The sequence below is a fragment of the Oryzias latipes genome, chromosome 11, assembly GCF_002234675.1.
Source record: "Oryzias latipes chromosome 11, ASM223467v1".
Classification (NCBI taxonomy): domain Eukaryota; kingdom Metazoa; phylum Chordata; class Actinopteri; order Beloniformes; family Adrianichthyidae; genus Oryzias; species Oryzias latipes.
The window spans coordinates 6,250,979-6,264,833 of NC_019869.2; the positions used below are offsets into that span (position 1 = coordinate 6,250,979).

The window sequence follows — 13,855 nt, forward strand, 5'->3', positions numbered from 1 at the left end:
AGTGAGGTGGAAAACGATGATTCGCTGTGGCGACCCCTGATGGGAAAAGCCGAAAGAGAAAGAAGATAATGCATTTTTGGGCTGGTGCGACTTATACTCCGGAGCGACTTATAGTCCGGAAAATACGGTAATTGGATTAAAATACCGCGTTGGAGTTGTTTTTTAGAGAGGAATTAACATTATAATACACTTAAATATTTTAAAAAATTATTTAGCATGAAATAGACCTTTTAAAAAAACAACTGTTTGAGTTTGGCTAGAAATGGTAAAATCATAACTAAAAGACCACTGAGAACAATTTTACAGTCGAAAATATTTGTAAGATGGTGTGAGAAATTTAGATTTTTTTCATCGATAAAATACCCACAAACTGGTTTGGGACTTTTAGCATTTCAGTATGAAGCAAAAATGCATTGATTTTGTTCCCAGCTGTCCAAATTAAAAGTGTAACAATGAAAACAAGAGGTAAAATCTGAACTGACTGCAGTTGCCGTTTCCCTGACAGTCTTTATTCGATTTTATTGCCACTGTCAACTAAGACAGCCCCAAAAAAAAGAAAAAAAAGTAAAAGGTAAAAGCATTTCATAATGAAAGCACAGTCATGAGCATGATGAATGGGATCGTTTTTATTAACGTTCAGCAGGTAGAATGCATTAACAATAAATCAACTGACGAGCATTATTAGCACAGGCTTCAACTTACATAGTAAAAATAATTAACATTTTGTACATTTTGGTGTGATGTATATTAGCTTTGGCAGCTGTTTTAGTCGCTTGATGAATTTACCTTTAAAAAAAACCTTTTTTTTTTCGCATTTATGCTGAACCACAAAGTGAGTTGACGACTGTCAAGTTCTACATGTGCGGCTTTACTGTGAACCTAAAGGATGCCATAAGAATTTACATTCATAAGGAGACATACGTGTGGAACTCCAGTCAGTCTCTTCACTGTTGAAGCAAATTAAGGAAACCTTGGCAGCCTTTTAATGGTCTGTCACAGTCCAACAGGTTTAGAGAGCTTACAATGGAGCCAGGCACTAAGCCCGACAGCCAGCACTTAATTGTTCACTTTCACATGCTGGTGTGTGCGTGTGTGTGTGTTTGTGCTATTACAGCTATTCTGTGCCTAGAACTAAAGTCAATGATTCTCATTATGAGGACAGATAAGATCCGGCCTGTCAGGCTGACAGGTTCAATAAAATAACTACTCCGGCTGATACGTTATAATGAAGGTGGCGCCAATATCAGCGTTTCAGAACACAGCCCGACTGTTATTGCACAGAAAGCGATCCCAAACCCCATGGTATTCATGCACAGTTACGTTCTCACTCAACTAAACATGGGAACATAGCTGTTTGGCCGCAGAACAAATACCAGGATCTCCAGGCCGTTTCAAATCCACCCAACTCAGACGGAAACAAAGACATTCGAGGCACGGAGCCATGAGCTGATTGAGGTATTGACTCGTTTATTGATAATAAACATAACATTTAGCGTCTCCATTTTCAAGTGGAGCTCTGGGAAAAAATGTCAAAAATATATAAATATTTCTATTTTGTAGCCAGCGTAAAAGTCCACTTTGATTGTGTTTCCCAAAATTTCTCTCACTTTTTTGTCGTCTTTTCTTTTAAATTTTGAAGGGTCCATTTCATGCACAAACAACTTTTTGGAGCTTTTAGGTGTATTATAATGTTCATTCCTCACAAAAACAACCCCAAAGTCTTTTTTTAATCCATTCAAGCATTTCTGAGTATTCCTTTTAAAAAATCTGCTCTCTGGACACCCGCCCTTCTAAATCTATGAAAACGAGTGGGACATCACATTGTGATGTCATAAAGTAAGGAACAGCCCCTTCCAGGAAGAGTATGAGCTGCTAGCACCGCCCCCAGCCTAACAGACACGCCTACTTTCAAGCAGTGAAAGTAGGCTTTCTTTTTATATGTACAATAAGCACATTTGACTTTGCAAAAGTTGGGATGTTGTTTGTTTTCAGGGGCGAAACGCAAACACGCTGCTGAGGCCAACTCTAGGATGACATCATGAAATGGGTGGCACCCACAAGGAGGCGGTGCCTCAGTCGTCTTGCTTCCCAGTAGGAAAAAGAACTATGAAAATAACTCGTATTTAGGGCTGCAGCTATCGATTCTTTTTGTAATCGATTAATCTAGCACTTAATCGATCGATTAATCGAGTAATCGGATAAAAAGATTTGTGTGTGTTTTTGAACGACCAAAACAAATAATGCATAACAAAAATGATGTGGTTGAAAAATGAACAAGCATTTGATTTTAAAGATCCGCTCTGATGCAAATGTTACTTTTGGTGTTTTTAAGTTGGTCTTGAGAAGTGGCGGAGCTAGAACATTTTGTATGGGGGGGGGGGGGGGGGGGGCAGAAGACTTTGAAAGGGTGGCACAACACCAAAGTGGAAGGCCATTAAAAATAAAAGAATCAGAAAAACATATTTGATCATTATCATTGTTTATATTTCGTGTAAAAATAATGCTTTTGTTATTTTTGCAATGCTTAAAGAAGCCTCGCGGTCCGCCGAAAGGCGAGCTACCGCGTGTCCCAGCCCCTGCCTCTCGGCGTCCCCTCGATGCTCTTAGCGGAGTGTCCCGCGGGGTCCGAAGTGTTTACTTTGAAAAAAATTAGAGTGTTCAAAGCAGGACCGGTCGCCTGAATACCGCAGCTAGGGGCTCTCGCGGCCCTAGCTTGTCGCCGCGGAGGGGGCGCGGAGCGGCTGACGCCGCCCCTCGCTCGCTGCCGGAGCCACGTGCGTGTCCCGCGCCTAAGGCCTCGGGGTTCCAGTGGTCGCGCAGATGTCTTCTGTTCAGATGCTGAATCATGGAAGATGTGCTGTTGTGGTATGCCAGCTCTTTTTGCAGTAGAGACACTGCACCTTGTTCTCTTCTTTATTAAGTGTGTAATGATCCCACACTTTAGACAATTTCTGCCGTTTATTTATAGATCTATTCTCCGCCATCGCGCCAACTAAATTCAAAAGGTCTGTGTGAATAAACGGTCCGTGTGACACAATCAAATCCCTGCGCCGCGCGTATAGTTCAATTTCAATTTTATTTGTATAGCCCAAAATCACAACAACAGTCGTCTCGATGGGCTTCGAAGTAAAACATGAAATCAAAAGGATCACGAATACAAAGAGTTCAATAGAAAAATACTAAAATGAACTAACAAACTGACTAAGCTATACTGGCATCCCTGCCCTTAGACCCCCCTTCGCAGTAAGGAAAAACTCCCAAAAAAACCGGATTCCGGAAAAAACGAAGAAACCTCAGGGGTGCCCACATGAAGGAGGGATCCTCCCCCAGGACGGACAGGCGATTTACCAGAAATCTTAGAGAAGAATTAACTTATCTAAATCTACAACTACATATATAAAAGTCCAGCAGACGAGCTTCATCCAGCCGTGGTTGTGGGGACAGTCAAAGGCGCGAGTCGAGCCGGAGACAGGAACCACAGCCAGGTGTAGGAGCAGGAGCAGAGACGAGGTACTCGGTCAGGTACAGAGCAGAGACGAGCCAGAGATGACCCAGAGGCAGGATCCACAGCCAGGTGTAGGAGCGGGAGCAAAGGCGAGGTAAACGGTCAGGAACTGGAGCACGGATGCGCCAACTGGAGTCTGGAAGCACTCCCACTCCCCAGGAGGGGAGAGGAAAAGAGGGACAATACATGAATCGCACTGCACCAAACAGAGGCATGGAGAACTAAATGATAAATTATGATCAAGAATAGAGGAGTAGTGCACCATAGTTACCCAGTGCACCATAGTCACCCAGTGCACCATAGTTACCCCAGCTTCAACTTCTAGCAGCCTTTTAAAAGAAATAGTTATTATTAAGTTTAATTTAAACAAATTAACATTAAGTTAAATAATCTCTGAATACTAACTAGTCTGACAATAAGCCTGTCCAAAGAGGAATGTTTTCAGTCTAGCTTTGAATGTAGAAACTGAGTCGGCCTCTCTTACATGAGCTGGGAGTTTATTCCATAAGACAGGGGCTTGGTGACTAAACGCTCTACCTCCAACCGTACTTTTACTAATTCTAGGAACCACAAGCAGTCCTGCATTTTGCGAGCGAAGTGTTCTCATTGGTTGGTAAGGGACTATGAGGTCCTTAATATAGGACGGGGCCATTCCATGTAAGGCCTTATAGGTTAACAGGAGGATCTTGAACTTGATTCTGGAATCAACTGGGAGCCAATGGAGCGAAACTAACACAGGAGTGATGTGATCTCTTCTGCTAGTTCCAGCTAACAATCTAGCTGCTGCGTTCTGAACAAGCTGGAGACTTCTTAAGGAACTCTTAGGACACGCTGCTAACAAGGAGTTACAGTAATCCAGCCTCGACATAAATGCATGGATGAGTTTTTCAGCATCACTCTTAGAAAGTATATTTCTGATCTTAGCAATATTCCGCAGGTGAAAAAAGGCAGTTCTGCACGCCTGAGATATGTGAGCCTTAAATGATAAATCCTGGTCAAGTAAAACCCCAAGGTTTCTAACTGTGGAATTGGGGGTTATACTTATGCCATCCAGGGAGACTATCTGAGCAGACAGAGGATCTCTGAGGTTTTTAGGACCAAGTATAATGACCTCAGTTTTTTCTGGGTTCAAGAGGAGGTAATTAATTGTCATCCAGGTCTTGATGTCACTGATGCAGGCGTTCAGTTTCTTTATCTGGTCATTCTGGTCAGGCTTCATGGATAAATACAACTGCGTATCGTCGGCATAACAATGAAAATTAATGCTGTGTTTCCTGATTATGTTTCCTAGGGGTAGCATATAAAGCGTAAACAGTGCGCGTCATAGGAATTAACGAGGCTTCGAGGCAGAGTTTTTGCCTCGAGGAATTTTTGTAATCGAGTAACTCGAGGAATCGTTTCAGCCCTACTCGTATTTGTTAAAAAGATTTGTTCTTTAGTGTGCCAAAGGTAATATATGATCATATTTATGGATGGAGTTGATCTTTTTAGGCTTAAGAATAGCATGGCCCTCTAAGTTGTTAGAGTTTCCAGGCAGTGTGACCTAGAATTCGTTTGACAATCTTCTGTAAATTAGGCCGTGCAGACCGGACTCATTCTAACTGCTGTCCAGAGATAAATTCATTACTCAAGGCTTTTTCTAGCTGGCAGCAAAGATGAATCATCGTTGTAAATGAGAAATGCTGTTTATCCGAAGTGATGATGTACAAAACTCCACAAATTGAAGGAAATGAAGCCTCCGCATCACATACCAATGGTACACTCCAGTGTCTGTCATGGAGAAACGGGGAAAGACAAACATCAGCAAGACGCGGCACTCTTCCCTACATGCAGCCAGCAGTCCCACCATCCAATCAGCTCGCATTATCCTCTGTCATTCTGTGGAAATAGCAGGCTGCCAGTTATGGCTAATTAAACTGATCACCAAAGGGAGAGCCTTTCAAGAGCACAGGATTTACAAAGATAAAAGGCGCGCCTCAGGGACGGCGCTACAAGTAAAGAGTCTATCGAAATGTGAAGTGTAACTATGAAGGTTCTAAGAAAGAATAAAGGAAAACATTTCACTGGTGGAAAGTGCTTTTTTTGCCAGGTATTTGACAAAAAATATCAATCACTAACCTCAACGTACAATATTAGGCTTATTTCTACTACTACTACTAATATTCAACTCTATAGAGTAGATGTGACGGGTACAATCAAGACTGGCAGGACATTTTTTGCTTACCTACTAAAAAAAAACATATTTACATTTAAAAACCTGTAACAATTGATCACTAAATTTAGGAAGATTAGAGATTTTAATCGAAAAATTTTAAGAAAGACAACAAATAAATTTTTTTATGTTTTTGTTGTTGTTGTTGTTTGTTGTTGGTGGGGGGGGGATTGTTTAAAGGGACAAACACCATTTCTTTCGATCTAAATCTGTGTTTTTATTTGTTTTGTTGATTCTGACCTCCTGTTCCAAATAAATGTGTGAATGATGGTGGTTTAATACAGTACAAAGACAAACATAAAGCCACTGAACAAACATATTATATTAAAAAGTGAAACCTGTGGTTCGATCTGTGGATCGTTGAGCTTGACTCGTGACTCAAATCGGATTGCTACCCGAGTAACGATCCACAGCCCTAGAAATAAAGTCCATGGTGGTAAAACGATGGTAAACTTTGACACAGATGCTGTCATCTCCATCATAGAGACATTTGAAGGACAAAGATCTTTTCTACTGTCTTGTTATTGTAATTAACTGTCTGTCTACTTATGTTCCATATATCTGTTGTTACCAAAAGGCGTTTAGGCCAGCGCAGTAATATATAACATTCAGGCTATTTAGGCCGTTAGATTTCTATAATTACTTTCTAATGGACACCTAACAGAAAATCAGAATTGAGTATTCACTCTGCTGATGGTATGAAATAATCTTCTGATCCAATAGAAAAGTTTCTTTTCAACTAAAGTTTAAGAAAGAGAAGAATTCATGTTTTTATTTGTTTATTATTCAAATCAATTAAATTTTCATTTTGTTTGTTTTTTCAATACATTTGCTGTTTTGATTGACTCTAGAACATGTCACCACAAAAGACAAGTTGTACTGCCTCAAACCATGCTGCTTTCCATCTGTCTTTTGTTTACTCTGCCTTTCTGTCTCAATGAAGAAGCTGCACAAAGCATCCTATGGAAATCTGTTTTAATAGTTGTTGTTCCTCGCTGCAGTTTAGCGAGAGCAGAGCTACTTTAGTCATCTGCAGCACACGTGTAGGTGTGTGTGAGTCTATACGTTATGAGGAGAGATGAACTCTGCAGCAGTGCATAGACGCAATGCGGGCCGGCCCACGAGTTTCAAATCCCTCCCGGTAGTATCGCCACATACATCAGCGACAAAAGAACCTCAGGAGGTTCCAACTCTAGAAACTCTCCATGTAAGTCAACTTAAGAGTTTCCTCAAAATCATCAGCACAATTATCAGATTTAGTCCATGAAAGTGCAAAATCTTAGGTGATCATAAGTGTGTTTAATGAACATTAGACCAAGGAATCTCACCATAAAAGAGGTTTATGTCAAACACATGAAAAACCAACAAGACAGTAGTTTCCTGTATGAAGAACTATGGTGGCCCTGAAGTCCAAGTCACATCAACAAATCACTTGATGCAAAATGCATTTTAAAGATCACATTCACAATTTAAAAAATCAAAACAAATATAAGAAAAAAACAGCATTACATTTTAGAAAACAAATTAAATTCAGGAAATCAAAACGTAAGAAACAAAGAATAAACAAACATTGTGTTGCATATCGATCCAAAACTGATCTGAAAAGCCGCTTTTCTCCGAGTCAGAATCAACTATGGTTGAATGTACGTCAAAGTGCGTGGGTTTTTTAGGTGTCGCAGGTGACATCGTCGGTGTTAAAAGGTCATTGTACTTTAAGCTATGGGCACAAAACTGCAGTTTTTAAGTTACTCTTACTGCTCAAACCGATCAATACATGGCTGTTTCACTGTTTCCATTTGGTTGTTGTTATTGTTGTTCACCTTTCAGCAAATCCTTTCAGGGATTTTCAATGGAGGGTAGTTCCATAGGATGATGATGTGAAAAGGTTTAAATCTCCAGGGGGGGTATTCCAAAAAGTAGGTTATGTGAGTTACCACGGTAAGTTTGAGGCTAGGGAAGCGGATTACCTCAGCTTTCGGTTCCAAAAATGGAGGTATGTTTCAGGGTATGTCAAGTTGCCATAGCAACTCATGCTCTGAACATAACCTGGTCTGGAGCAGGTTTAGTTGAAGGTTAGTTTGTTTTCAGAGAGGTGAAGCAGCATGGCGTGTCCATTTGAAGATGATCTAGTGGATGAAGAAGCTCAGATTATACTTTTATGGATGTTGGAAAAACAAACTTTTTTACATTGATCTAACTTAAATATTTGCTTCAGTTAAGATAAATCATTTTTTTAGTTAAGTCAACTTAGAAATAACACATAGTTATCAGACAGTTATTTTACTTTCATTCAAATTAATTCAATTAAGTAGGTGTAACTTTGGTGCTGCTGTTAGATCGGCAACTCAAGGAATTGTGGGATACTATTCCCTTTGCCTGTCTGGACGGATTTGGGTGTGGGTTTTTGTCCAAATGTGTTTAGTTGTTTAGCTGTTTTACTGTGTTTTGCCGAGTTATTTGTCCTGTTATGTTTAATTCTTTCTGCACCATGAGATAGAGGGAGGGAGAGGATGATGAGTTTATTTACCAACTCCTACTGGTTAGTTAGTGGTGAATGATTTTTGGATTTTTGTGTTGTTTTCTAAAATGCAATGCCCCTTTTAAAATATTTATGTTGCTTTTTTAATTTTTATTGTGATTGTTAAAATGTTTGTGATTTGTTTGACGTGATTTGCACTTCAGGGCCATCGTAAAAAAAAGATTAAAGAAATTCAGATGTGATAATTATTACACAACAAAACAAAGATGAGCATCACCAACGACTGGAAAGAAAATTTGTTTCATTTTGAAAAAGAGACTTTACCTCCAAAACAATGAGCACAACAATCAGCCTTCAACTAATTCAGTCCACAGTGAGGTTTTACAAAACCCAGACCAAAAAAATCAAAACTAATCAGCGCAGAAGACATAAGCAAAACCCCCAAGCATACAAACCCATGATCCCAACAAATCATAGCGGCTAAACCACAACAAACACTAAACCACAACAGACAAACAACAGGAAAAAGAAAAACAATGACACTAACCACAACAGATTTTTGGATGGAGCAGACTGAGATGACGACGCACAAGTCGATACTTCATTCGTAGAAGTTTCATCAAAAACCTCTGGGGTCAAATGGAGTACGAGTTTTCTCTGCTAAAAGTATTCCCCAGAAAAATATATTTGAACACAAATGTATGTGAATATAATGACAACAACATGCTTGATGTTTCATAGAAACTTAATATCCACATGTCCCCAGACTGGTGATATAAATGGATGAATTCTTTTGCACCAATTATTTCCACAAATGTTTCCTTTTTCTTCACCACGTGGTGTTTTGTGATCAATTCTCAGTCGAGCAGAAAATCTTTTAGGGTGGTGTTTAGTCAAGGCTAGGGGAGTCTTTGCAGCACATGTGGTTTAAGTAGGAATCCAATAACACCAAGTGCAATCAGGAGCTTGTCAGGTTTTATTACACTGAAGCAACCAGCGACTATGGCGGCTATTTAACCTTTTAAGCCGTTTGGTTTACAGTTAGCAACAAGAAGAGTTCACAACAGTCTGATGTAAGGCAGGGAAGGACGTGTGTCTTCTGGTTCCATTAATATCTTTCAATTCTTTCACTTCTTTGTTCAAAATCCTAACATTTATTTTTCTTTAGGTTGTTTTTTAGATAACATTTTCTTGACCAATCTCACAGATTAACCACAGATAGCAGTGCAGTTGGGTTGGTTGTTTTGTTTACCGTCTGTTGCACAGGCAATAATAAAAACATTCATCTTTAAAGTGTTTCTGTGATTCTGCTGTGCTGCTTTTAAAGTAAAACAACGCATAGTCTAAAATTAAGCGTTCCATCGTTTATTGTGGGTGTTATGTTCCTAAAATAATCCATGATAGGTAATATCCATGAAATAGGATGTTTTAAGGCTGTAAAACTCCTCATTACACACTTTCTACACTTTTCTCCGACAAATAGTTTCACACTTTTCATTCTTGTTTCAATTTTCAAAGTTCAAATCTTCACAAAAAAATAGGTCAAGCATTACAGAATGAAAACAAATTGAAGATTTATGTAAACTCAATGTATTCTATAAAGAAGACACGGCACAGGAAATTGACTGACAAGTTCTACAACCAATCAGGACACAGAATACAGTGTGCTGCGAAAAACAGACAAAAACTGTACCGAAAAAATTCAGCGAAACTGCGAGGCCGCGAAAGGTGAAGGATGAATTTGAATCAAGAGGGTAAAAAAGGTTATTTCTGGCTGTAAAAGGGGGTTCTCAAAGACTACTTTGATTTGTTATGCAACACTACACATTTGTAATGTGTTGCATATCGATGCAAAACTGATTTGAAAAAACACTTTTCTCTGCGTCAGAATCCGCTGATTTGCGTTGAGTGCAAAAATGCTCAAAGAGTTACAATGTGCCAAAGTGCGTGGGTTTTTTAGGTGTCGCCGGTGACAACTTTGGTGTTAAAAGGTTGATGTACTTTAAGCTATTAGCACTCTTACTGCTAAAACCGATCGATACATGGCTGTTTCATCGTTTTCACTTGGTTGTTGTTATTGTTGTTCACCTTTCGGCGGATCCCTTCAGGGGTTGCCTAACACCACCCTGTATTTGATCCAGGCTGAGGACCGGCACAGGGAGACCCAGACTACAAAATTACCATAAATATGTGATAAAAGAGACCTGCTGACTTCTCAAAGGGGGATTGTTCCACAGGATGATGTGGAAAGGTTTAAATACTTAGATTCCTCCTTAACTGGTGGTCCTAACACTGAACGGATTTAAAAGTTTGGATGTATCAGAGCAGAACTTGTGGTATCTCACCCAATATTTATGAAGTAAATATTGTCTTTTAACCAAAAACAAATTCTTGGCTAGATTCATAGGTGAATAAAATTAGATTTGAATTAGAAATACGCCAGATCTGGACAACAATAAAAGTTATTTTGATGTCAAATTTATTTTGTAAAAATATTTCAGGAAGCAATTAAACTTCCATTAAAACCAAATGTGACAAAGCAAAGTCAGAGTATTACAGTATTTGGTAGGAGTTAGTTTTGTAAACAGCAAATAACACAACAGATTTCTCTGAGTCTCACAAGTCACATTTCCTGATTTTCTCCAGCGCTCGCCTCCTCCCCCTTGAGGGATCATCATCCCACCATATTAAAAGTGGAATTGTATCCGCTTCCATTGTAATTACAAACCCACCAGGAGCAAAGCTTCTTGATCTCTGCTGGATCTTTATTTGTTTTTCTTTTTCCATGTATTTACTTACCTCTCTCAGCCGAGAGGACAGACGCACGCTGAGCTATCACTTCTGTTTTTCTTCTCTTTCTGTCAGGCATTCTTTGCATGCATTACGGCTGAAATTTCAATAACTGTTAGGGAGGCAATAAAAACAATGCAATAAAGAGAGGAGGAATTCAAAAGAAGGGGTTTGTAAAATCAGACAGTCTGCTTTAGTTTGTCTGAGGGAAAAAAAAGGCTGTTGGAAACATACTTCCAGAAAGATCTTTACTGAGCAGAACCTCTGACGATGGGAGAAAACGGCTTTTCTTTCTAAACGATGAGAAAGAATGAAAAACTGTGGTCACAAAGAAACAGAAGTTTGGCTTTTGTGTGTTTAAAAGACATGTGTGGGTCTAAAATTAAAGTGAAAAGCTACAGACACTTAGATGACCTTCAGCGGGGCCCATTTGTATATGTGACACTGCAAAAACTGTGGCTTACCAGCATCCCACAAACACAATAACACTGCTGGGCAAAAACTGAATGGTGTTTATGTGAGGAGAATTTGAACAATGTTCCTCAAGTTTACAATCTCATTTGGAGTTTTTACTTTAATTTAGCTCGTTTTTGCAGCACAATGACAGATTTATGCTTCCCAAATCATTCTTTGTGTTCAGTAAACTGAAATCTGATGTATTTATGAATATGACAGAGATTTATAAAGAAGTGGATGGATTCGTTCATTATTATGTGACACGTGTTGCTATGGCAGCAAATCAACAGGATTAAACAAGATGCAAAAGTTAATATAAAGGAGAAATTCTGCAGATCTTTTTGGCCTGAATGGGAAGGACTATAAGAACAGTGGAAACGCGGCTAAAACTGAAAAAAACATCACAAGAGTGTGCTATCACAAGAAAGAGATGTCTAAAGAATTTGTCATGTGCAGCTCTAACCAGGGTGGCGGGGGGGTTGAGCGGTGTGTGGTTGCTTAGCCAGTGAGGGGGGGGGGGGTAGCTCCTGCTCGCGGCTTTAATATTAAAATGAATATTGTTATTATTACAGCATATTTTCAAAGGGGGGAGTTGTATTGATGTAGAGTTGATTTGGAAATCTAATCTCACCCGTTTATGTTAAAGTTGCTGCTTGAATTAGAGAAATTCTTTTCCATTTTTTCCCTAAATTTCACCTTCTTAATGAATGATAAAGTTCTTCGTTCATTAAGGCCCACAGCGCTTTACGGTCACATTCCCACTCAGCCGTGCACCAACGGGTCAGTTTGTTTCCAGCTCAGAAACTGTGACGGATAAAGGTTGATAACAGACAATCTTTTTTTTCCCCACTTCCTGTGTGAAACTTCCTATTCTAGATAACATGAATGAAATTAAGCGTGGATGCATGCGCCTTTGAATCCTGGGACAGTGTTAGCGCAAAATGAGAGGAAACAATTCCAGCAGGTACTGAGGAAAGTGGCAGGTCGAAGAAGTTAAGAAAAAAAAAGATGATCTTAGAAAGAAAGACGAAAAAGGCTAGATGACACAGAGAAGCTAATAAAATACTATCAGTGCATCCCTAATGGAAGGAGACACAAAGCAGAGACTGAACCTCGGAGCAGAGTTTTTAAAACGAGCCAGAAGCTTCACTTACAGTTGTGTGGCCTGTGCAGTAACTTGTTTGTGCAGACACGGGGTGGTTGTGTGGGTGTTGTTGGTACTGAGGCATACAATGCTGCGGACTCGGACGGGTGACAGCGTGGCCGCTGCGAGTCCCTCCACCAGCGGCCCAGCTGGAGCCGAAGCTCGGGCCTGCCGCCTTGCTGCTGTGGTAACCTCTCACTGCTGCACTGGGCTAGAAAGAAAAAAAACATGCAGAACTGTAGAGCAGTGATGAATGTTGGCATCAAGAACACGCGTTTCATAACTGTGAGCATGCCCAACTCTGCACTGGGCAAGCACCGACAGCTAACTGCCCGCTCACTGACCTGTAAAGGGAAAAAAAAAAAAAAAGCCGTTCTGTTGATCTGAATCTCCACGCCAGACTGACAAGATTGCTCTCACACTTTCTTTTCACTCTACCTCCCCTTCTTCTCCCTCCTTTTCCTCTCTCAGAGCACCAGATGTTGTGAAACCCCCGTCTGTCACGCTCAAGATGTGTTCCTGCTGAAAAAGCTCTGATTGGTTTGATAAGACGCTTGGATTGCAGCTGGCAGTGGGCTTCCCACTGTACCATTATGTATAGGGTATCAACAAGGTCCAGGAAGCACGGGGCCGAGGCTGCCGATGGGCTGCCGTACACTGCACACACACACAGATGGGTCACCCCGGCTGTCACGTCCACTGGAGCGCAGAGAAAATACCGGATCGTCCATGGTCGTTAACAAAACCTGCTCTCACATTTCAGTCTCCACCTCTGATCCCCACAGCAGCTCAGATTTGAAATTATCGTTAAGGAATTCTGTCAGCGCCTCGGCAGCTGGAACATTGCAGTTTACATGACTCTTATCTGGAATTAATCACATTTTTTTAAGGATTGTCAAAGGGATTTTTGGCGTTTAAACACATCAAATACCGTAAGTAATTTGAAGTAAACAGATACAGCAAACAAAACAGTACAATGATTCACACTTTAGTAAAACTGCAGTCGCACAAGAGGTCAGACGAAGCTCATCTTTTATTTGCATAATCCGGTAGTACTAGGTCAAATATCCTGTAGTACTCTGTCACATATCCTGTACTACACCATCACATATCAAATCTGCCACGTGTACTTGGTCCCATTTTTTGGAATACTCTATTAAATACCCCGTAGTTCTCTGTTACATATCCTGTAGTACTCTGTCACACATCCCATAGTACTATGTCACACATCCCATAGTACTATGTCAGATATCTTGTAGTCTCGGTCAC

General features: G+C 40.2%; 1 protein-coding gene across 2 annotated transcripts in view; it reads right to left on the reverse strand.

Moving 5' to 3' along the window:
• LOC101170938 (RNA-binding motif, single-stranded-interacting protein 3) overlaps positions 1 to 13,855 on the reverse strand; it is a 365,275-nt gene that overhangs the window by 268,970 nt on the left and 82,450 nt on the right. For both annotated transcript variants that reach the window (XM_011480741.3, XM_011480740.3), the window contains exon 3: positions 12,597 to 12,797. In XM_011480741.3, coding sequence (XP_011479043.1) covers positions 12,597 to 12,797 — 201 coding nt within the window. The remainder of the gene's footprint in view (positions 1 to 12,596; positions 12,798 to 13,855) is intronic.